At 46.8% G+C, this 22,751-nt stretch overlaps 1 protein-coding gene across 2 annotated transcripts; it reads left to right on the top strand.

Annotated features, from left to right (window-relative positions):
- The first annotated feature begins 1,057 nt into the window (after positions 1 to 1,057).
- Positions 1,058 to 15,660, top strand: LOC118084457 (cytochrome P450 1A5-like). 2 transcript variants are annotated; one of them, XM_060279017.2, is made up of 7 exons: positions 1,058 to 1,159; positions 3,289 to 4,159; positions 5,991 to 6,102; positions 8,565 to 8,594; positions 9,679 to 9,802; positions 11,341 to 11,427; positions 14,256 to 15,660. In XM_060279017.2, the coding sequence occupies exons 2-7, from the start codon at positions 3,326 to 3,328 to the stop codon at positions 14,560 to 14,562; spliced, it is 1,494 nt and encodes a 497-aa protein (XP_060135000.1). In that variant the 5' UTR covers positions 1,058 to 1,159; positions 3,289 to 3,325; the 3' UTR covers positions 14,563 to 15,660. The 2 variants fall into 2 exon arrangements, with proteins under 2 accessions (XP_060135000.1, XP_060134999.1); XM_060279016.2 differs by having other exon boundaries at positions 8,505 to 8,594.
- The last annotated feature ends 7,091 nt before the right edge of the window (positions 15,661 to 22,751 follow it).

Raw genomic sequence — 22,751 nt, 5'->3', positions numbered from 1 at the left:
AGTCCCCTGCATGTCTGCTCAGTCTGCTGTCGAAGTGCTAACTGGGGATGGTGGGCAACTTCAAGACCCCTAACCTGCCCTTTGTAGTTGGACATTGGGGCTCAGGCAGGAAGACTGGAGAAACGTCAATCAGTTGCATTTGGGTGATATTCAACTAAGTGTAGACCCACAGAAATAAATGAACATGACTAATTTCAGCCCATTAATTTCGATGGGTTTACTCTGAGTCAAACCTGGTTTAGTACCACTCATTGTTTTGTTCCAATTTGCTGAGCTGAGTTGGTGCAAGCTATACATTTCAACAGGGACCCAGGTGGCGCTGTGGGTTAAACCACTGAGCCTAGGGCTTGCTGATCAGAAGGTCAGCGGTTCGAATCCCTGTGACGGGGTGAGCTCCCGTTGCTTGGTCCCAGCTCCTGCCAACCTAGCAGTTCGAAAACATGTCAAAATGCAAGTAGATAAATAGGAACCGCTACAGCGGGAAGGTAAACGGCGTTTCCGTGTGCTGCTCTGGTTCGCCAGAAGTAGCTTTGTCATGCTGGCCACATGACCTGGAAGCTATACGCTGGCTCCCTCGGCCAATAATGCGAGATGAGCGCGCAACCCCAGAGTCGGTCACGACTGGACCTAATGGTTAGGGGTCCCTTCACCTTTACCTTTATACATTTCAACAAGCAGAAGTCTTTTTAGTTTGGTTAATTTCTCTTGCAATGACCAAGAGCTTGCTTTGATAAAAAACGAAATCATCAAATTTTATTCAATGCGGCATTACAAATCAAGAAAAGGCAAAAAACCACAATAGCTCAAGAACACTTGGAATGTGTTTGTGGCAATCAACAAGGCTGTGGCTGGCTGATGTGGAACATGTTCTTTGCTTACACCACAATATGGAGTGGAGTGGAATGGGGTGTTTTTATTGGGCTTCCTCCAATACTAGCTGTTTGTTAGTCCAGTCTTGGCTGCGAAGATGAGGATTTGGCCAAAGGAAGAGGACGTGGATTGGACAATCAGTCTGAGGACAGTTCATAAAATGACCTCTGGAACTGCTCAGCACAGCATGTCAACTGGGGGAAGAGTGAGATCTAGACAGAAAATCCTGACTGGATTAGCTACGGCACTGGTCAAGACTCCAGTTCCTTCGCCCATCTGAGCTACACAGGTCTGTATTGTGCTAAGCTGTAAACGTTTGCAGAGTGGCCTGTTGCGAAGCCCCAGCAAACATGCTGGGATTTACCTCCAAGTCAACATGCATAGATTTCTGCTGCAGGCCTTTTTCTGCATCATCCTATTGTAAGGTAGCATAGCAATGTATCATTTTACCTATTTACTCTAAGTCTGCTGTGTGCTAGTTGTTGTATAGGAGATATAGGATAGAGATGGTCCCAGCTGGGAAAATGCACCATCTTCCTTAGAGGACCCAAGGCAGGCAGGGAAGGGGATTTTGACCATAAGTAGCAGCAATGGGATATGGGGAAACCTGCAGAAGCAGATATGGGGCCTGGGTGGACTGTTATCTGTCCCAAATGTGGTCTGAAGGCACCTGGGGCCATTGGTGGGCTGAGACTGGATCTGGCCAGGGCCTGGAAGCATAGCTGCCAAGTTTTCCCTTTTCTCGCGAGGAAGCCTATTCAGCATAATGGAATTTCCCTTAAAAAAAGGGATAACTTGGCAGCTATGCCTGGAAGTTTACTGCAGAGCCGTATGGTGGAATTGTTATTACTTATTCTTATTCTTATTCTTAATACCCCACCCATCTGGCTGGGTTTCCCCATCCACTCTGGGCAGCTTACGGTGTATATAAAACAGAGTAAAACATTAAAAACTTCAGGGCTGTCTGAAGGTAGAGGTATACAAGTAAGAAAATAAATAAATTTGGAGGAGTACTCCCCTGCCCATCCCCCCAAAAATAAGTTTAAGAAGATTGCGCATTAAGTTATAGCACACTTTTGCTGGTGTGGGCGATCTGGGAAGGTTTCCCCACTCTCCACAAAGGGAAAGAAGGAAGCAGTTTAGAAGATTGGAAGATTATGGCAGGCATTTGAAAAGTTTCTACAACTGGTTAATATTAGCGACTGTGGTACAGTCTCTGCTGCTTCTCCACAAAAATGTCAAAGAATATATTTCTATTCTTATGATGTAGAACATTTATTATCGGCTAGCAGCCTCATACCTGGCATTGCTCAGAAATTCTGACACACCAAAAAAAAAACACCCCAAAATAAAAAACCCCAGCACTATTGTGAAAGGTTCAGCCCATGATCTTGATTCCAATTGCCATCCACTTGTCTCCAAACAGAGGCAAAAATGTGCTCCTTGATCTCAATAGCCATTACACAAAATTCAATTATGGTACTTTAAGAAGTGTCCAGATGTAGAACAAACAAACAACTTCCTCAAACTTTCCAAAATATATAGCCGATGGAGAATGTGTTTTTTATTGGCTATTGTAAGTTCATTGACAACCAGTAATGACCAGTAATGAAAGGTCATTGGCAATCAGCTCTGTGCATTGCCTGAGAACAGAGAGAAGCAGAAAGACACTGAAAATGTCAAGGCAAGAAGGAAGCAGATGGAGGGCTTTGTGAAAAGTAAAGGTAAAGGTAAAGGGACCCCTAACCATTAGGTCCAGTTGTGACCGACTCTGGGGTTGCAGCGTTCATCTCACGTTATTGGCCGAGGGAGCTGGCGTACAGCTTCCAGGTCATGTGGCCAGCATGACAAAGCTGCTTCTGGCGAACCAGAGCAGCGCATGGAATGCAGAGCAGAGCAGAGCAGTGGTTAAATCAAAAATATTAGCAAATGCATTTTTAATGGTTGTATGAATGAGCCCCAACTAAGGAAGGTCATGCATTGCCTCCGTATACATGGTATTTAGCTGTTTTAGAATAATAGAACTGTAGAGTTGGAAGAGACCCCTATGGTCATCTAGTCCAGCCCCCTACAATGCAGGAATCCCAACTAAAACATCACTGACAGATGGCCACCCAATCTCTGCTTTAAAACTTCCAAGGAGGGAGAGTTCACCACCTTCCAAGGGAGCGGTAGTTTGATTTAACAACCATGAAAACTGGTATTACTCATAGAGCGACGTCCCTATAGACTGGAGCTGGGGAAACTGTGACCCTCCAAGAGTGTTTGGACTCTGTGTCTGCTCAGCCCCAGTCCGACTGGTCAGGGATGGTAGGAGTTGTAACCCATCAGCATCTGGAGGACCACCTGTTTCCCAAGACTGACACAGACTTTCACTCGCTAACCCTGCCTTGTGGGCTGTTCTTTGGCTAATTTCAGGAGGGTTTCTTACCTGTCCACCCTGCCCCCATTTGCCATGTCGCTGGTGGGAAGCCTGGACACCATCTCGGCGGCAGAAGCCCTGATTGCCATTGCTGTTTTCTGCCTGGTTTCCATCGCTATCAAATCCCTCCGGAAGCCGGTGCCACGGGGCCTAAAGAGTCTCCCAGGGCCATGGGGCTACCCATTCATTGGCAACATGTTGGATCTGGGGCAGAACCCCCACTTGAGTCTGACACAAATGAGCCAGAAGTACGGAGATGTGATGAAGATCCGTATTGGCATGAGGCCGGTGGTAGTGCTAAGTGGTCTCGAGACCATCAAGCAGGCCTTGGTGAGGCAAGGAGGAGACTTCATGGGCCGCCCTGACCTGTTCAGCTCCCACCTCGTGTCAGGAGGCAACAGCCTGGCTTTTGGCACAGACTCTGGGCCGGTATGGCAGATGCGCCGGAAACTGGCCCAGAGTGCCCTCAAAAGCTTCGCTGCTTCCCCCAGCCCTGACTCCTCATCCACTTGCCTATTGGAAGAGCATGTCTCCAAAGAGGCCAGCTACCTGGTGATGAAACTGCAGCAGGTAATGCTGGAGAAGAAGAGCCTCGACCCTTACCGGTACCTGGTGGTCTCTGTGGCCAATGTCATCTGTGCCATTTGCTTTGGCAAGCGCTACAGCCATGACGATGAGGAGCTGCTCAGCATAGTGAATGTGAGCGAGGAGTTTGTGGAGTTTGCATCCTCCGGCAACCCGGCTGACTACATTCCTGCCCTCCAGTACCTCCCAAGCAACAATGTGCAGAAGTTTAAGGCCATCAACCGACGCTTCACCACCTTCCTGCAGAAGATCATCCAAGAGCATTATGAGAGCTTCAGCAAGGTAAGGGATGCAAGGGAACTGCTTCATGCCAGGTTGGGCTTGTGGGATGGAATACTGGGGCAGACAAGTCACAACAGTTCCTAGAGTGTCCACTAAGAGGAACTCACCTGGAGGGACACCTGACCAAGGCTCAGTTTCCTGTTCCTCCAGACATGCAGATGAGATGGATTAGCTAGCAGATAAAAGCCCCAGGCCAGCAGCCATTCTCTCTCTTAGCCAACTCTTCTTCCATGGAAACACATCTCCAGAGAATCTCCAGTTAGGATGGTTCTCCCTCTCGGCCTGCTGCCAAGACAGAGACCAGATGGAGCCTTACTCTACTAAGTAGACGCCAGATGTGTACATATTTGTAACTTTTCTACGTAAGCCTGCCTTTCTGAGATTATGCTGTTAACTCAGGATGAACCTGTAAGTAAACTCTATCTTATTTTATAAACACTGTGTTGTGCATTTCTTTTAAGAGGGACAAAGGGGATTTTCCAGGAAGTATAATATTGTTGTATAGGTTTTAACAAACCTGAACACACACATTTTGCTGCGCACAAAAGGGGAATTGTTGCCTGGGGCAAAGACGACACGACTCGAGGCAGGTTGAACTCAATGGGAAGGCGACCAAGAGCAGAGCTCGAGCTCTTCCTTTTATTGAAAGCTCAGGATGACAGTTAATCATTACAATGACAGTGTAACTTCTAGCCAATTACAGCAGTGCAGTCCCATACAAGGTGATGTTTCCTGTAACGTCACAACCGGTCACTCCCTAAGACATCCTCCATAGCCCACGTGTTGTTTTGCCATGCCCTCTGTCCATGCTCCAAGCACATGTCACTCTGTAAACACCCCTTCCTCGTTCCCATTGTGTTGCCCTCCTTGGCTTGACCCATCTGGTTTGTCCTGATTCATCCAGTTCCATCCAGATCCTCCTTGATCCTTCTAGCTCTGTTGTGACCTGTTGCCCTGCTGAAGCTGAGCCTCTGACCTGTCCTTCACGTGTTTCCCATTCTGACATTAGCCGGTTTGCCGCGCTAATGCCCACACACTCGCAGATCTCAGTCATTCCCACACATGCCAGCACAATTTCCTCGTGTAATTCCCCACAGGGAATGTCACTCTGATGATATTGGAAGCTTGATAACACAAGCTTGGATAGGATCTATCTAATAATATATCCTAATCCACATCCCTAACATTCCCACAGGACTATGAGTCCTTCAATCTCACCATTGTCCATTCTGACTGGCAGCAGTGGTTCTCCATGGTTCCAGGCAGGAAATATTTCCAGCCCTTCCCAGAGATGCCAGTGGGGATTGAACCGGGGCTCTTCTACCTCTGAGCTATGACCCTTCCCTATACAATGAACTAAGGCAGGCATAGGCAAACTCGGCCCTCCAGATGTTTGGGGACTACAACTCCCATCATCCCTGACCACTGGTCCTGCTAGTTTGGGATGATGGGAGCTGTAGTCCCAAACCATCTGGAGGGCTGAGTTTGCCTATGCCTGAACTAAGGTATCCCCAGACAGGCCATGAAATGTTATGCCCTCCATGTTACTTTTCTTCCACCTTCTGATTGCATTTCATCTTGTATGTGATGGCCACCACATGGTTTGTCATTGTTAAAAAACAAAACAAAACCAGTGTCAACACTAGAAAAACCTCAATGAAATTTCATTTTAAGAGTGCGTACCCATTGAAATCCAATGAAAATGCATGCTTTAACAAATACAGGCTGTCCTTGCTGTCAAATCACAAGAGCAGCACCAGAAAAAAGCTGGGAAGCCAAGAACTGGCTTCTAACTGCCATAATTGTGAACTGAGTCTCTATTCCTTCCCAGGATAGCATCCGGGACATCACAGACTCCCTCATCGACCAAAGCCAAGAAAACACAAAGCTTCAAATCTCATCTGAAAAAATAGTGAACCTCGTCAATGACATCTTTGGGGCAGGTAAGGAGGTTTCGAGAAGGGGCTCACCAAAACCACGGCAGGGTGATTATTTCAGAGCTGGAAAGGATGTCAAAAGCATGAACAGTTGAGGGAGCTGGAATCTTCAGCCTGGAGAAGAGAACTATCTTAAAATATCTGAAGGGCTTCCCCATGGAAGTTGAAGCAAGCTTGTTTTCTGGTGCTCCAGAGGGGAGGTTCAGAACCAATGACATGAAAGGAGGTTCGAACTAAACATTCAGGAGAACTTTCTGATTATAAAAGCCATGGAACAGGTTTCCTTGGAAGGTTGCATGGCTATCTGTCAGGGATTCTTGAACTGTGAGTTTTGCAATCCAGAGGGTTGGACTAAATGACCCTTGGAGGTCTCTTCCACCTCTACAATACAGTGCATAGTTAAACTATGGAACTTCCTCCCACAAGATGCAGAAATGGTCACTAACTTGGATGGCTTTAAAAGGGGATTGGACAAAATCATGGAGGAGGAGGAGGAGGCTATCAGTGGTTACCAAACCTGCCAGTCAAAGTAGGCACTACTGAGCTCAAAGGACCAATGGTCTGACTCATTAAATGCACAGCAGTGGTGGGCAGGTAAAGAATAGTCTAGTAAGGCTGCTGGTTGAAAGGATAAAGAAAACTTAAGGTTTGTTACTCTTAACAAAAAAAGCTTTGTGACCAAGATGGAACCAAGAGGTTAACAGAAGGACAGGCTAACTCGTACACATACTGACAAAAACTTAGAGAAGAAGCAGGCAGCCAGGCCTGGAAGAAGCAACAGGCATTACCAACAAGTAATTGTAAGGTCTCCTTCATGGATCATGGGAAAGAAGTACGACAAGGCTGTATATTGTCTCCTTGCTTATTTAACCTATATGCAGAATTCATCATGTGAAAGGCTGGACTGGATGAATCCCAAGCCAGAATTAAGATTGCCGGAAGAAATATCAACAACCTCAGATATGCTGTTGACACAACCTTGATGGCAGAAAATGAGGAGGAATTAAATAACCTTTTAATGAGGGTGAAAGAGGAGAGCACAAAATATGGTCTGAAGCTCAACATCAAAAAAACTAAGATCATGGCCGCTGGTCCCATCACCTCCTGGCACATGGAAGGGGAAGAAATGGAGGCAGTGAGAGATTTTACTTTCCTGGGTTCCATGATCTCTGTGGATGGTGACAGCAGTCACGAAATTAAAAGACGCCTGCTTCTTGGGAGAAAGGCAATGACAAACCTAGACAGCATCTTAAAAAGCAGAGACATCACCTTGCCAACAAAGGTCCGTATAGTTAAAGCTATGGTTTTCCCAGTAGTGATGTATGGAAGTGAGAGCTGGACCATAAAGGCGGCTAATCGCCGAAGAATTGATGCTTTTGAATTATGGTGCTGGAGGAGACTCTTGAGAGTCCCATAGACTGCAAGAAGATCAAACCTATGTTACCTATCCATTCTGAAGGAAATGAGCCCTGAGTGCTCACTAGAAGGACAGATCCTGAAGCTGAGGCTCCAATACTTTGGCCACCTTATGAGAAGAGAAGAATCCTTGGAAAAGACCCTGATGTTGGGAAAGATTGAGGGCACTAGGAAAAGGGGACGACAGAGGACGAGATGGTTGGACAGTGTTCTCGAAGCCACCAACACGAGTCTGACCAAACTGCGGGAGGCAGTGGAAGACAGGAGTGCCTGGCGTGCTCTAGTCCCTGGGGTCATGAAGAGTCGGACACAACTATATGACTAAACAACAACAACAACAACAATTGTAAGGTAGCTCCCCAATTCTCTTTGGTCTGTCTTGAATCTCCCCACAGTCCATGTCTTTGGATGAACCTGAGCTCTGGTATTATGAACATCTGGGAGATATACTACAGATATGTGTCCCCATTCTCAACAGCAGGGGTCCCCAAACTAAGGCCCGGGGGCCGGATGCGGTCCATTCACCTTCTAAATCCGGCCCGCGGATGGTCCGGGAATCAGCATGTTTTTACATGAGTAGAATGTGTCCTTTTATTTAAAATGCATCTCTGGGTTATTTGTGGGGCCTGTCTGGTGTTTTTCCATGAGTAGAATGTGTCCTTTTATTTAAAATGCATCTCTGGGTTATTTGTGGGGCATAGGAATTCGTTCATATTTTTTTTCCAAAATATAGTCCGGCCCCCCACAAGGTCTGAGGGATCGTGGACTGGCCCCCTGCTGAAAAAGTTTTCTGACCCCTGCTCAACAGCATGTCTAATTATATACACACTCACTCAGATGGGAACTATTGAGGCTTGGATACCATTTAATTAATGCAGACTAAAATTATATTCACCTTTAAAAAAGAAGGTTCACTTTTTTTTAAAAAAAAGAGGCTTTTGGTTTGTTTATTTTTTAAAAAAACACCGCTCTGTTTCCCCCCCCCCCCCCAGGTTTTGACACAGTGACCACAGCCTTGTCCTGGTGCCTCATGTATCTTGTTGTCTATTCAGAAATCCAAAAGAAGATTCAGGAAGAAATAGGTAAAACTGTGTTTATAATAGTTCACACGTCTCTTGGGCAGACTGGATCCCAGTTTCTTTCTCTTCTCTTCAGGGCTGTCTGAAGTATATCTGGTGCCGTGGTGCAAAGCTCCCTCTGGCGCCCCCCCCCCGTTTCCCAGAGTTTTTTTAGGGAGGACGGTGCTGCCGACAGCGCTGAAGGAGGCGGGCAGTGGCTGGAGGACAGCTCCTCTGGTGGGGAAGAGGTGGAGGCTGGATGCAGTGCTTCCCGGCTCAGCTGGCCGCTTCATGCCGCAGTGGCCATGGCAGATGGCGGTTTCGGGCGTGACGCTGCTTCGGTGCGTCATGACGGAGGTGGGCGATGGCTGCACGCTGATGCTGGGAAGCGCTGCGTCCAGCCTCCGCCTCTTCCCTGGTGCCCTCCAGAACTTGGCTCCCTGGCGCCCTGTGCTACTAGCCTCTATGGGTAAGACGCCCCTGCTTCTCTTTAACCTGGATGGCTTTAAAAGACAAATTCATGGAGGAAAGGGCTCTCGACATAGCTGCCAAGTCTCCCGTATTCCCCGGGAAATCCCCGTTTTTCCAGCTGTTCCTAGCTGGAAAAAAATTGATTTTTTTGTTTTTCCCCGGTTTATTCTGGCGCGGCGGCCATTTTGGAACTGGCCGGAGCATGCTCAGAAGCAACTTTTGATGCTGCTCTGCCCAGTTCTAAAATGGCTGCAGTGCGACTTCTGGCGCGGCGGCCATTTTGGAACTGGGCAAAGCAGCATCAAAAGTCACTTCTGAGCATGCTCCGCCCAGTTCCAAAATGGCGGCAGCGCTACTTCCGGTCTGCTACTTCTGGCCCGGTCCCTTATTCCTCCGACAGCAACTTGGTAGGTATGGCTCTCGATGGCTCCTAGCCTCTGCAGTCAGAGGCAGCAATACTTCTGAATACCAGTTGCTGGAAACCACAGGAGGAGAGAAGGTTCTTGTGCTCGGATCCTGCTTGCTGGTTTCGCAGAATGGGCATCTGGTTGGCCCCTGTGAGAACAGGAGGCTGGACTAGATGGGCCACTGGCCTGATCCAGTGGAGCCTTCTGATGTTCTTATGCTTAACCTGTAGATGAGAGCATTGGCCAAGAGCGCAAGCCCGGGCTGTCGGACCGTCTCCTGATGCCTTACACCGAAGCCTTCATCCTGGAGGTGTTCAGGCACTCCTCCTTCCTGCCCTTCACAATCCCTCACTGGTAAGTCCTGAGCCTTCCAAAGAGACATGCAAACCCATCCCGATTCCCCAGCTCATGTCCATGAGGGGCCTCATCCTCAGCCTGTGTCTTCCTTGCATGGGGTGGGTCATCCGGTATGGAAGTATCAGCATTTTCAGGATTTCCACCTTTCAAAAATGAAGAAAACTCCAGGCCTTCATGATCAGGGAGAGAAACATCTGAGGCTGGTCAATCTTTAAGGACAATGCATGGCAGCCTAGGATGGTTGGAGTGGCTTCCTTCTTGTTTTGTCTTTACTGGTGGCTAATATGACTTGACCTTGGCCACTGCAGTTTTTTCAGCCCGTGGGGGCAGATTTGTGCCTTCTGGGGACCAAACGGATGGGATCAGAGGGGAAATGGGCAGGGTCAGAGAAGACCAAAACTGAAATTAATCTCCTTTTTTTAAAAAAAGACAATTTATTAAATTTTCCAAATAAACACATTAAACAATAACAAAACATTCAACAACAAACACAACAACACACAATAAACACAAAATTTCCTCTTCTTAACATCTAATCAATTATTACAATTTACTTTGCTCTGCCGAGCTTTGACTTCCCTCCTTCCCCCCATTCGGTTTTCTTGTCCACTCCTATCTCGCAGTTCCTGTATTCCTTCTACTTAAAGTCAATTCGTAGGATTTATTTCAGTCCTGCAAGTGTCTTTAAACCTCTACAGTTCTTCTCCATATAGTCCACAAATTTACTCCAATCCTTTTTGAACATCGACTCTCCCTGGTTTCGGATCCTGCTAGTCAGTCTTGCCAGTTCCGCATAGTCCATCATTTTCGTCTGCCACTCTTCAGTCATCGGTAACTCCTGAGTTTTCCATTTTTGGGCTAACAAAGTCCTAGCCGCGGTTGTCGCATACATAAATAATACTTGGTCTCTTTTTACTATCTCTTGTCCTATAAGTCCTAATAAAAAAGCCTCTGGTTTTTTGGGAAAGGTGTATTTAAAAATCTTTTTCAGTTCATTATATATCATTTCCCAAAATCTTTTGATTTTTTCGCATGTCCACCACATATGATGAAATTCACCATCCTTCTTTTTACATTTCCAGCATGTTTTACTACTCATCCTATACATCTTAGCCAATTTTACTGGTGTTAAATACCATCTATACATCATCTTCAAGACATTCTCTTTCAGGGCAGTACATGCAGTAAATTTCAATGTTTGATTCCATAATTTCAACCACGCATCGTATTCAATATTATACCCAAAATCTTTTGCCCATTTTATCATTACCTCTTTTGTCAATTCATCTTTCGTATACCATTCTAACAACAAATCATACATTTTTGACAACAATTTTGTTCTGCCTTCCAACAATTCTATTTGAAATTTGGACCTTTTATCTTCAAAACTGTCCTATTAATCTCCTTCCCTTTCCCCATTGCATTCATTTCATTCCTGCAGCCTCCCAACTTCCAATTGATATTCCTTCCACTCTTCTATCCCTTTGGGTGTTTTGTGGGGTTTTCCCAATGAATACATTTATTTCCCATTTCAGCACAACCAAAGACACCATTTTGAATGGCTACTACATCCCAAAGGACGTCTGTGTCTTTGTCAACCAGTGGCAAGTCAACCATGATGAGTAAGTGTATCTCAACCCTTGGGAAGACATGTTCCCCACACCTTGTGCATGCGCGCTGTCCTGATCAATCATATTCCTTAGCACTCATTTAAGCAGGGATGGGGAATTGGGTGCTCTCTAGATATTGTTGGGCTCCAGCTCCCGTAAGTCCCAGCATGTGTAACCAGTGGTCAGAGATTATGTGAGCTGGAGTCCAACAACATCTGGAGGGTTGCAGGTTCCCATCCCTGATTTTAAGTGTGAATATGTTACAGACATACTGGTATAGGTTCTGGGTGCCAGAGTTTGTGAGTGCAAGTCACCCATAATTCTGTGGGAATGTTAGGGATGTGGATTAGGATATATTATTAGATAGATCCTATCCAAGCTCGTGTTAGCAAGCTTCCAATATCAGCAGAGTGACATTCCCCTTTTGTGCGCAGCGTTAGGTTTGCTAGAACCTCTACAACAATATTATACTTCAATATTATACTTCCTGGCAAATCCCCTTTGTTCCTCTTAAAAGAAATACACGACACAATAGTATTAAAATAAGATAGAGTTTACTCACATGACATCCTGGGTTAACAGCATAATCTCAGAAAGGCAGGCTTACGTAGAAAAGTTACAAATATATACATCTGGAGTCTACTTAGTAAAGTGAGGCTCCATCTGGTCTCTCTCTTGGCAGCAGGCCAAGAGGGAGAACCATCCTAACTGGAGATTCTCTGGAGATGTGTTCCCGTTGAAGAGAGAGAATGGCTGCTGGCTAGGGGCTTTTGTCTGCCAGCTAATCCATCTCATCTGCATATCTGGAGGAACAGGAACTGAACTTAGTCAGGTGTCCCTCCAGGTGAGGTCCTGTTAGTGGACACTCTAGGAACTGTTGTGACTTGTCTGCCCCAGTGTTCCATCCCACAAATTCTTGGATTCAATAAAAGTTAGAATTGATCAAAGTTTGACAAAACCGTGTCAAAGACGGAAACCCCTGGTCTTAGTTTATGTTTACAAGCCAGACCAGCCTGGCAGGGGCGTAGGAAGGGGGTGTTGCCTGCCCCGGGTGTCATCCCTGAGGGGGTGACAAAATGGCACACCGTGGGGGGGGGCACTTACCACAGGGAGTGACACGGTGGCTCAAGGCCCCGCTCTGCCCGAAACAGCAGCGTGGGGCTTGCGCATACCAGGCAGGCTCCGTGGGCAGCTCACTGCAGCGCCCCCCTGAGCGGATCGCCCCACCCCATGCGTGGATTGCTGCAGCACCCCCATACGCGGATCGCCCCGCCTTCACCACTCTATGCCCCTGCAGCCTGGCAGAGCTCCCTGAGGGAGGGTCATTAGGAGGACAGAAGAAGATGATGGCCAGTCATTAACCCTCAATGAAAGCCATCAACAAGGCAAATAGCTCTCTACTGAGACCATACCAGAGATGGGAGGGGAAGCATCCAGGGTTGAAGTGGGAGGTGAGCTAAGCGAAAAAGAAAAAAGTTTTGCAAGCTGGAGGGGGTGGGGCAAAGCACAAGGCAGCCTGTCTGTTTTATCCTGCAGAGAGTGTCACACATGATGTTTGGGGTCTCTTGGAATCTGAGGCTGCAGCCGTGGGCGGAAAACAGGCCCTCTTGGGATGCGACTACTCTGCAGTCTCACCACCCAGGGGCAGGTTGTATATATGTGTAAATGAAACCATATACCCTAAAGACGCCACAGTCTCCTCTGTGCCTCATTTCCAAAGGATTCTCAGACCCTGGGTAAGCCTGGACCCCCGAAACCTCACACTTCTGTGGAGATGAGGCAGTGTGTAAGAGAATGTATCTTGAACAGCAAACCAGCTCTGGATTCAACATTATGCCTTTTTGAACAGACATCACAACCTTCCTCAAAATGTTGAGTTCAAGGGCATAGCTAATGGTCAAGGATGAGGTGAGGGCACCACATTGGCCACATCAGATCAGTGGTGTAGTGGTGTTTGCTGGCACCCAGGTGCAGAAGTTGAACAAAGTTGAACAGAGAGCCCAGCTCTCACCACCAGACAGAAGTGGGGCTGAGCCATGGTGCCTGCCTGCGTAGAGTGGAGCCCAGCCAGTCGACACAGCCCTTGACAGGCGAATCCCCCCAATGCCTGCAGAAAGGAGGACTGGGCCAGGCCACGCTGGAATCGTCCCTTGCCTACCTCCTTCCATCTGTACCCACTTACCACCTGAGCAAGGGGCCCGGGCACTTGGTGGCATGGCCAGACTGGCCTCTGGGGCCCAGAGACCCCCAATGGCAGGCAAGGCAGGATGAGGATCTCTGGGGGGGGAGCACCCCCTCTAAAGTGTGTGCCTGGGGCCATATCACCCTGTCCTGCCACGCCATACCCCAGTTCAGAGAAATATTAAATAGATGCACATGAGATTAGGGATCAGTGAATTGGCCAATTTTAGTTTCTTTCAGTTTTCCATTCTTAAATTCAGTTATCTGCATTAGTTCAAATTCTTCTTTTTAAAAATGTCCTCATGAAAATAATTCAACAAATTTCTCCTTGTAGACACATATCTGTATGAAATCTTGCCTGATCTACACATTTTTGCTAAACGGTCCCTCCCAATATAATGCATGCTTATATCATTCTCACCAATAAATGCATTCCCATGCATGTTTTACCCCAGTTTAAGCATTTTTCTACTTGGCCAGAGAACTGTGTTACAAAATTCAGGAAAATGTGAGTTTAAAGGATGGCTGTGTTTCAGCTAGTATATTGTTTCAGATGATCCTTATGCAAACTGAATCGATACTTTTCTCTCAGCTCTGCTTGAGGCAAGGAGTTTGCATGCTCTTTCTTTCTTTCTTTCAAAAAAATGCTCCTTTTCCAGAACCCTTTGGGAATCCCCTTCCTCCTTTAAGCCAGAGCGATTCCTGACTGCCAATGGGAAGGGCATCAACCGGGATGAGAGCGAGAAGGTCCTGGCATTTGGCCTGGGGAAGAGGAGGTGCATTGGAGAGCCTCTTGCCCGTTGGCAGGTCTTCCTCTTCTTAGTCACTTTGCTCCAGCAACTGCAGTTCAGTGTCCCTGACGGGGTGAAGGTGGACATGACCCCTCGCTATGGCCTCTCCATGAAGCACAAGCGATGCGAGCACTTCCAAGTGAAACGGCGCTTCCCACAGAGGAGCCATGAGTGAACGGCAAAGACACAACTCCGTGTAAGGGGTGGGGAGGAACACAACTGTCTATGTGTGCATTAGGGCAGTTCATAAAAAAACATTTTTTTGAAAATGCCTGCTCCAAAGGTCTTACCGTACTACACTAGGGATTATATAGGTAAAGGTAAAGGGACCCCTGACCATTAGGTCCAGTCATGATCGACTCTGGGGTTGCGCGCTCATCTTGCATTATTGGCTGAGGGAGCCGGCGTACAGCTTCCAGGTCATGTGGCCAGCATGACAAAGCCGCTTCTAGCGAACCAGAGCAGCACATGGAAACGCCGTTTACCTTCCTGCTATAGCGGTTCCTATTTATCTACTTGCATTTTGACATGTTTTCGAACTGCTAGGTTGGCAGGAGCTGGGACCAAGCAACGGGAGCTCACCCCGTCACAGGGATTCGAACCGCCGACCTTCTGATCAGCAAGCCTTAGGCTCAGTGGTTTAGCCCACAGCGCCACCTGGGTCCCTAGGGATTATATAGCTACAGGTATATCTGAAATTTTATGCATATCAGTCAATATATTGACCCTCCTCCACGAAAATAGCTGTATACTTGGCCGTTTTCCTATGTCGTGAAGGCTGAAATTCCAGTTCAGTGGAGCAGGGTCATCTTGCATCTATTACTAAAAAAAAAGCAAGCAAATATTAACTATGCTAGGGAAAAGTGCACTGAAATGTTCATTTCAGGAGAAATTCACACAAGAATGTTGGTGAGTTTTAACAAGGAATTAAATGAATATCTAATGGCAAACTGATTTAGGTACTTATTTTATTTTATTTATGAAATTTCTATACTACCCTTCACCTGATGATCACAGGGCGGTTCACAATATAATGTCAAAATAGGAAGAGTGGAAATTCAGGTTGGAAATTAAGAAACTCATAGAAACTTAAATGGACAAGTTTACCCATCCCTACCCCTGGAGTAGATCATAACTCCCCATTGTACGGAACAAACAAGAAGATGTAACAAAGAGCATTACAAAAGATATATTTTAGAATGAAGTGCTTTAGAAACAATGTGTACATTGCAATAAAATAGATATTTAAATATGGAGTGTGTGAGTTTCTCCATTCCTGAGCTAAAAATTTTTTGGAAAATTTATTTTTTAACTAAGAGGAGACAAAAATCACGTCTTCTCCAACACACTGCTTGATGCAGGAAATCCAGAAATAGAGCATTGCCACCAAACTGTCTCCCAGCCTCCTGCAGAGTGAGATTTCCCAAACTGAACCAACAGTGCCACAGTCTGCTCCATTGCAAGCATTGCAAGCTGTCTGGGCTCAGAGCCAAATGACTCATCACGGTGCAAATTAAACATTTCTTAAATGAAAACAAACACATGTCTACCCCAACCCACACCCTTCCTCAGCTTGCTCCCTTCTGGGGGACACAGTCCTTTGCTAGGTCAACCAAGTAATCAGAGGGCACTAATATGGTGCAAAATAATAGAGAGAGAAAACAAAAGAGTAGGGTTGCTTGTTTTTTTGACTAGGGCTGGGAAATAACACTGGGAAGATCCAGAGAGGAAACCTCCTCCTGCATGCAAAGTTTGGAGAAGACGTCTGGGTGAGGACCATCAAACCAGTCTTTCCCACCAGTCTTTGCACACAGATTGTCCCCAAGAGACAAAAGCTTCAGGGTGCAGTGCAGGGGGAGGCGGAGGGATGGATAAATGAGGAGGCCACTCACTGTCAGTCTTGTTTCTGGAAATGGTCCACAGAGTCCGAGAGGGCAGGTGATATTTTGAGGATGTGAAACATCATCTTTGGTTCTGCATGAGCATATCACTGTGGTGCAACACACTGATTAGTGTCTCACAGCCTGACTTAAAAGTGTTCTCAGCAGTACCATTATCACCCTACAAATTTAGGGTTAAGAGGAAGGAAGGAAGGAAGGAAGGAAGGAAGGAAGGAAGGAAGGAAGGAAGGAAGGAAGGAAGGAAGGAAGAAGTGGGTTCCCAAATGCATGTCAAAGGTTTGAGAAGGATGGAAATTCCCCTCTGGCGTACCACCCATTATTCCACCACGCAGCAAAAAACCTCCAGATTAAAACCTGGCAACCCAGAGGCTTATATTGCCTAATAGACTTCTATAAAAAAATAACAAACCTTTGTCAACACAAGAATTACAAGACAAACTAGAAGACACCCAAATACCGTGGTTAACACATCACCAACTAGATGCCTTCTTAAACAATCCAGCAGTAAAATCAGCAGCAACCAGGCCCCTGACAACCTTCGAAATCCTCATCCTAACAACAAAGGGACACAGAGGGATGGTATCCACAATATACAAAATACTACTCCACAATCCCATGAAACCCCTAGATGCAATCTAGAAACAATGGGAGGATGATTTAGGATATGAGATCAACCCCACCCAATGGGACCAGGATGTGGTCTAAACCCCCCTTTAAATCCATATCAATGAAAAGAAAAGAACTCACTCTGAAACTCACCTACAGGTGGTACCTAACGCCAAGAAAACTAGTGCTAATACACCCAGGAACCTCACCAAAATGCTGGAGAGGGTGCACCTCCACAGGCACATACCTCCACATGTGGTGGGAGTGCCCCAAAATCCAACTATTCTGGACAACAACCATACAATAAATATGTAAAATAACCAAGGAAGTATTAGAAATCACCCCAGAATTGGCCTTACTAAACATCTTCTAAGACAATAATGGCCACTTACACCACAAAGAACTCATAACCCACCTACGTACTTTCAGCAACCAGAAACATCATCACCAGACACTGGAGAGACCTATCAGGAGTAAGCATGGACCAATGGTACCAAACAGTATGGGAAACTGCCTTACTAGAAAAATTAACCAATAAGCTGAAAATGACAAGGGGACAAACAGAAGACGACGCCTTCACCCTGGTATGGCTCCCCTTCATCACACATACAGACGACTCTGGGGTTGTGGCACTCATCTCGCTTTACTGGCCGAGGGAGCTGGCGTACAGTCATGTGGCCAGCATGACTAAGCTGCTTCTGGGGAACCAGAGCAGCGCACGGAAACGCTGTTTACCTTTCCCCAGGAGCAGTACCTATTTATCTACTTGCACTGTGTGCTTTCGAACTGCTAGGCTGGCAGGAGCAGGGACCGGGCAACAGGAGCTCACCCCATTGTGGGGAATCGAACCGCCGACCTTCTGATTGGCAAGCCCTAGGGCTCTGTGGTTTAAGGCCACCCCATTACCTGCTCGTAATTGACCAAGTGGATAGACAGCCAATCACGATTTTTTAAAAATTGATTTTCTTTCTTCACTTCTCACTTCCCCCTGTGGCCCCCTAACCTCTTGAGAGCCAGTGTGGTGTAGTGGATAAGAGCGGTAGACTCATAATCTGGGGAACCAGGTTTGCGTCTCCGCTCCTCCACATGCAGCTGCTGGGTGACCTTGGGCTAGTCACACTTCTCTGAAGTCTCTCAGCCCCACTCACCTCACAGAGTGTTTGTTGTGGGGGAGGAAGGGGAAGGAGAATGTTAACCGCTTTGAGACTCCTTCGGGTAGTGTTAAAGCGGGATATCAAATCCAAACTCCTCTTCTTCTCTTCTTCTTGCTGTGCCCCCATTTACACATTTTTCATCTGTGGCCCCCTTGGAATATCCTGCGGTGCCCCAGGGGGCCATATGACTCCCGGTTGTGAAACACTGCCCTAACAGAAGAACTACTGCCTGGCCAAGAATTCCAAATAAAAAACCCTCAAAGGTTTGTGACCATATGGTTGGCCCTAATGAATTCATTGCCCTAGTAAGGATTTCAGAATTATTAATATAAAAAAACCCCAAACATGTATTATGTAACTAGAGCTGATGGGATTTTAAAAAAATTTTTTGGTTAAATGAAAAATATTAAGACAGAATATTTGAATAGACTGTTGAGCTTTCTCTAGGGGTGGCCGTGTTTGTTGCAGCAAAGTCAACAAATGAGCATTGTAGCACTTTAAATACTCCTTTATTTATTCTGTCATAAGCTTCCGCGGACTCCACTCCATCAGATGCAAACGGCTCACGGAGGAGCATAGCTGCCAAGTTTTCCCTTTTCTCGCGAGGAAGCCTATTCAGCATGAGGGAAAATCCCTTTAAAAAAGGGAGAACTTGGCAGCTATGCGGAGGAGTGGGGGGATAGATAATAGCTTTTAATCGCTCTCTCGCCTCCATTTTAATCACCCTTCATCATCTCCTTTTCTTTAGTCTCTCCTCTTTTAAAACAATTAAGCAGTCCCCTTTTCCCCTTCTGCCCTCCCCTGCACATCCCTCTGCTTCCCCCCTCCCCCCCCATCTATATATGCATGAGCTAATTTCAGCTTTTCCATAGCCTGGGATAAATGAGCCACTCTGTTGTCCTCCAACCAATAAGCTGACAGGGTAATGAATGGCTTTGGATGGCAATTAGTGGATGGGGTTGCTAATAATGAAATTCATTTACATTTTAAGCACCGCGGAGAGATAGGGGGGGAGCAGCCTGGGAAGCCAGGCTCTGTGTCATTAGCAGCAAGCAGCGCCCTCCCCCCCTCCCCGCCGTCCATTGCTAGCCTGGGGGGTGGGGGAGCTCCCCACCAATCTGCTTCAGCGAGGCGGAAACTGTTTAACATGATTGCACCTCGTCGTCCTCATTTAGGAGGCAGCAATAAGAAGAGTTTGTTAAGCGGGAGATTAGATGCCAAACATTGCCTTGGATTTCAATATCCAATCAACCCTGCGCGGTAGAGATGGGCAACGAGAGACACGCTGCCCTTCGGGGGGAGGGGCGGGGGGGGCGTTGGGTGTTCGTCTTCAGCTTGGGGGTGGGGAAGCTCCCAGAGTGGTTTACATGTTGGGTTTATGTTGTGAACTGCCCTGTGGGTGGTATACAAATTGCATCATTATAAACAAACAATTATGAACTATGAATTATGGTGCTGGAGGAGACTCTTGAGAGTCCCATGGACTGCAAGAAGATCAAACCTATCCATTCTTAAGGAAATCAGCCCTGAGTGCTCACTGGAAGGGTTAGGGTTAGGGTTAGGCCACCTCATGAGAAGAGAAGAATCCTTGGGAAAGACCCTGGTATTGGGAAAGATTGAGGGCACTAGGACAGGCATCCCCAAACTGTGGCCCTCCAGATGTTTTGGTCTACAACTCCCATGATCCCTAGCTAACAGGACCAGTGGTCGGGGAAGATGGGAATTGTAGTCCAAAACATCTGGAGGGCCGAAGTTTGGGGATGCCTGCACTAGGAGAAGGGGACGACAGAGGACGAGATGGTTGGACAGTGTTCTCAAAGCTATGAACATGAGTTTGACCAAACTGCGGGAGGCAGTGCAAGACAGGAGTGCCTGGTGTGCTATGGTCCATGGGGTCATGAAGAGTCGGACACGACTAAATGACTAAGCAACAACAACAAACAAACAAACAAACAACACTCAGCAATAATACCATCCTTGCCCTCGGGTACACAATCTAAAAGGCAACTGGGAATTGTAGGCCTATGAAGAGTAAACTACAGTTCCCAGGGTTGGGGGGGGGGAGTACTTTCACTGCAGGGAGTGCAGGCATCCTGTTGCCAAGTGTGCCTGCTAGTCGTTCCAGCCCAGCGCAGGAGGGGGGTTAAGTTTTTGCAGTTGCTTCTTCTTTGGACAACGGACAGGGTCAGGTTGGTTTCTCTACTGCAGGGGTTCCCAACAAAATTTTCTCGAGGACCCCTCATCGAGCCGCTATTGTTACAAGGACCCCCATTAATTCCTAATCCTAAATCTAATTCCTAATTCCTAATCTAATTTTTCTAGTAAGCTTAACACTGATCTTGGGAGGGTTAGGTTCAAGGGACGCCGACGATTTAGGTTCAATGGACACTGACAAGATCGGTTCGAGAGTTACTGACTTACTTGCTTGAAGATCAAATGCATTATCTTCCTCTTCATCTGTAGGCCTTTGTCGTTTTAACGAACCACTTTTTAACCAACGGTCCATTTTTAGCTACGCGAACTGTAGCTTCCGCGAAAAACAACGCTTTGTTTACAAACACTACTGTTTTGCAAAGAGGCAGCGCGCGCCAGGGAGGAGGGAGGGGAATGGAGAAGACAGGGTACCTGCGCAGTAGCGCACAAATGAAGCCGACACGCGCAAAGCATCTTGGGGAGGTGAGCGTTAGTAGAATGCGCGCACTGCCTCTTTGCAAAACAGTAGTGTTTGTAAAGTGCCACCTAACGGCATACAGCAGAACTACTGCCTCTATCTAATTCTAGTTTTGCGCTAGACTCTGCTCATGCAGGAAGCGGCCAAAACAAAAAATCTGTTGTCATACGAAATATATTTAATATATTTTTTATTCTAATAGCATCTTGCGGACCCCTCTGGCATAGCTCACGGACCCCTGGGGGTCCCCGGACCACCTGTTGGGAACCACTGCTCTACTGGTCATGAAGGAAGAATGGAACACCAAAAAATAAAATAAAAATGTTAATACAAAATGTAAAAGGGCCCCTGACCATCAGGTCCAGTCGTGTCCGACTCTGGGGTTGCGGCGCTCATCTCGCTCTATAGGCCGAGGGAGCCGGCGTTTGTCCGCAGACAGCTTCCGGGTCATGTGGCCAGCATGACAAAGCTGCTTCTGGCAAACCAGAGCAGCGCACGGAAACACTGTTTACCTTCCCGCCGGAGCGGTCCCTATTTATCTACTTGCACTTTGATGTGCTTTCGAACTGCTAGGTGGGCAGGAGCTGGGACCGAGCAACGGGAGCTCACCCCGTTGCAGGGATTCGAACCGCTGACCTTCTGATCAGCAAGCCCTAGACTGTGGTTTAACCCACAGCGCTCACCTGGGTCCCAATACAAAATGTATCAGGCTCAAAAAGACATTTCTCCTAATAAAAGAAAAGGGTGTGTTGCAAAATAGAATAAAGGGGCTCCCTTTCATTGTGACTGTTTTGTCCTTCATTGGGCAAAATATAATCCATTAAATTTCATGTATAATCTTGAGTTTGTGGTGCTTTGTGCTTGGATCAGCTTTGCCCACTGGAGTTATAAATTTGAACCCAGGTTAATTCGCCACTTTATCTGGGGTGGGGAATCAAACATTTTTTGAAAGCTTTTTGGGAAAGAAGTCGATTCCACACACTTTGGGCAAATTTGTTTCTTGGGGGAGGAATAGTATCCCTGCTCAGGATGCCCAAGAAATGCAGGGCATTATGCCAAAGCAGAATTGTGTCAAAGTCAGTGTTTTTTTAATGCCTTATCAAGATCCTCATCTACTCGGCTTGCCATAAACTTGAAGCACCCACTTAATGAGACACACACACAGGCCCTGCTTGTCAGGCTTTCGTTCTGCGCCAATACGTTTTCTGAATGGCTGCCAGCTCCCTGCCTGTTTTGTTCCCCAGCTCTTTCTAGCCTGAAGAGGATCTTCAAGAAAAGAAGCACTTGCCATGCATAAACTTAATCCACCTCATCTTGTCTGCCAAAGAAGCTGAGCCAGGGTATTCTGCTTGCAAACAAATGCCTAGAAACACAGAATCATAGAAGTCAGAAATCAACCCTTTCAGATCATTGAGTCCAATCTCTACCTTTTAGTACACATAGTTCATTAGTTTTCAGAATTATGCAGCTAAAAATGCACATTAACAAATTATAATAATATATCCCAATAATTTCTCCCTTCCTCTCACCCTCCCTCCCTGGGTCTGGGTCAAAATGGGAGGTGGGTGAGCAAGCAAGCAGGTTGCAATTGGGAAGTTGAGGAGTCCAGTGCCAGTCCCCTGCCCCCATCCTGCCTGCCCACTGAGATGCCAGCTCTCAACAGATGGCTGACCATGCCCGCACTTGATTCAGACCCTTCTTAGGAGTAAGTCTCATGAACATAGCAAAGCTTGCTTGGGAGCTGGCTGCATTTGTTGCAGGAGGGGATACTTACTGTCCCAGTGCTGCTGCCACTCTAAAGGGAAAAAGCCTTAGCTCAGGGGCAGAGCATCTGCTCTGAGTTCAGATGATGCCAGGCAATGCTGAGCTAGTTGGACCAGTGGCCACACTCAGCATCAGGAGCTCCCAATGTTCCTAAGTAATAAGAGACTTATCCAGCAAGACAGAGAAGGTTGGGGACCTTGCAGTGATGCTCTGAGTTCCAGCCCCATGGAAGAGTGAGGCAAACCTTATGTCAAGGTTTGGATTCCAG

This window comes from Zootoca vivipara, chromosome Z1, assembly GCF_965207765.1.
Source record: "Zootoca vivipara chromosome Z1, rZooViv2.hap1.1, whole genome shotgun sequence".
Lineage (NCBI taxonomy): Eukaryota > Metazoa > Chordata > Lepidosauria > Squamata > Lacertidae > Zootoca > Zootoca vivipara.
This window is presented reverse-complemented; position numbering and strand designations above follow the sequence as displayed.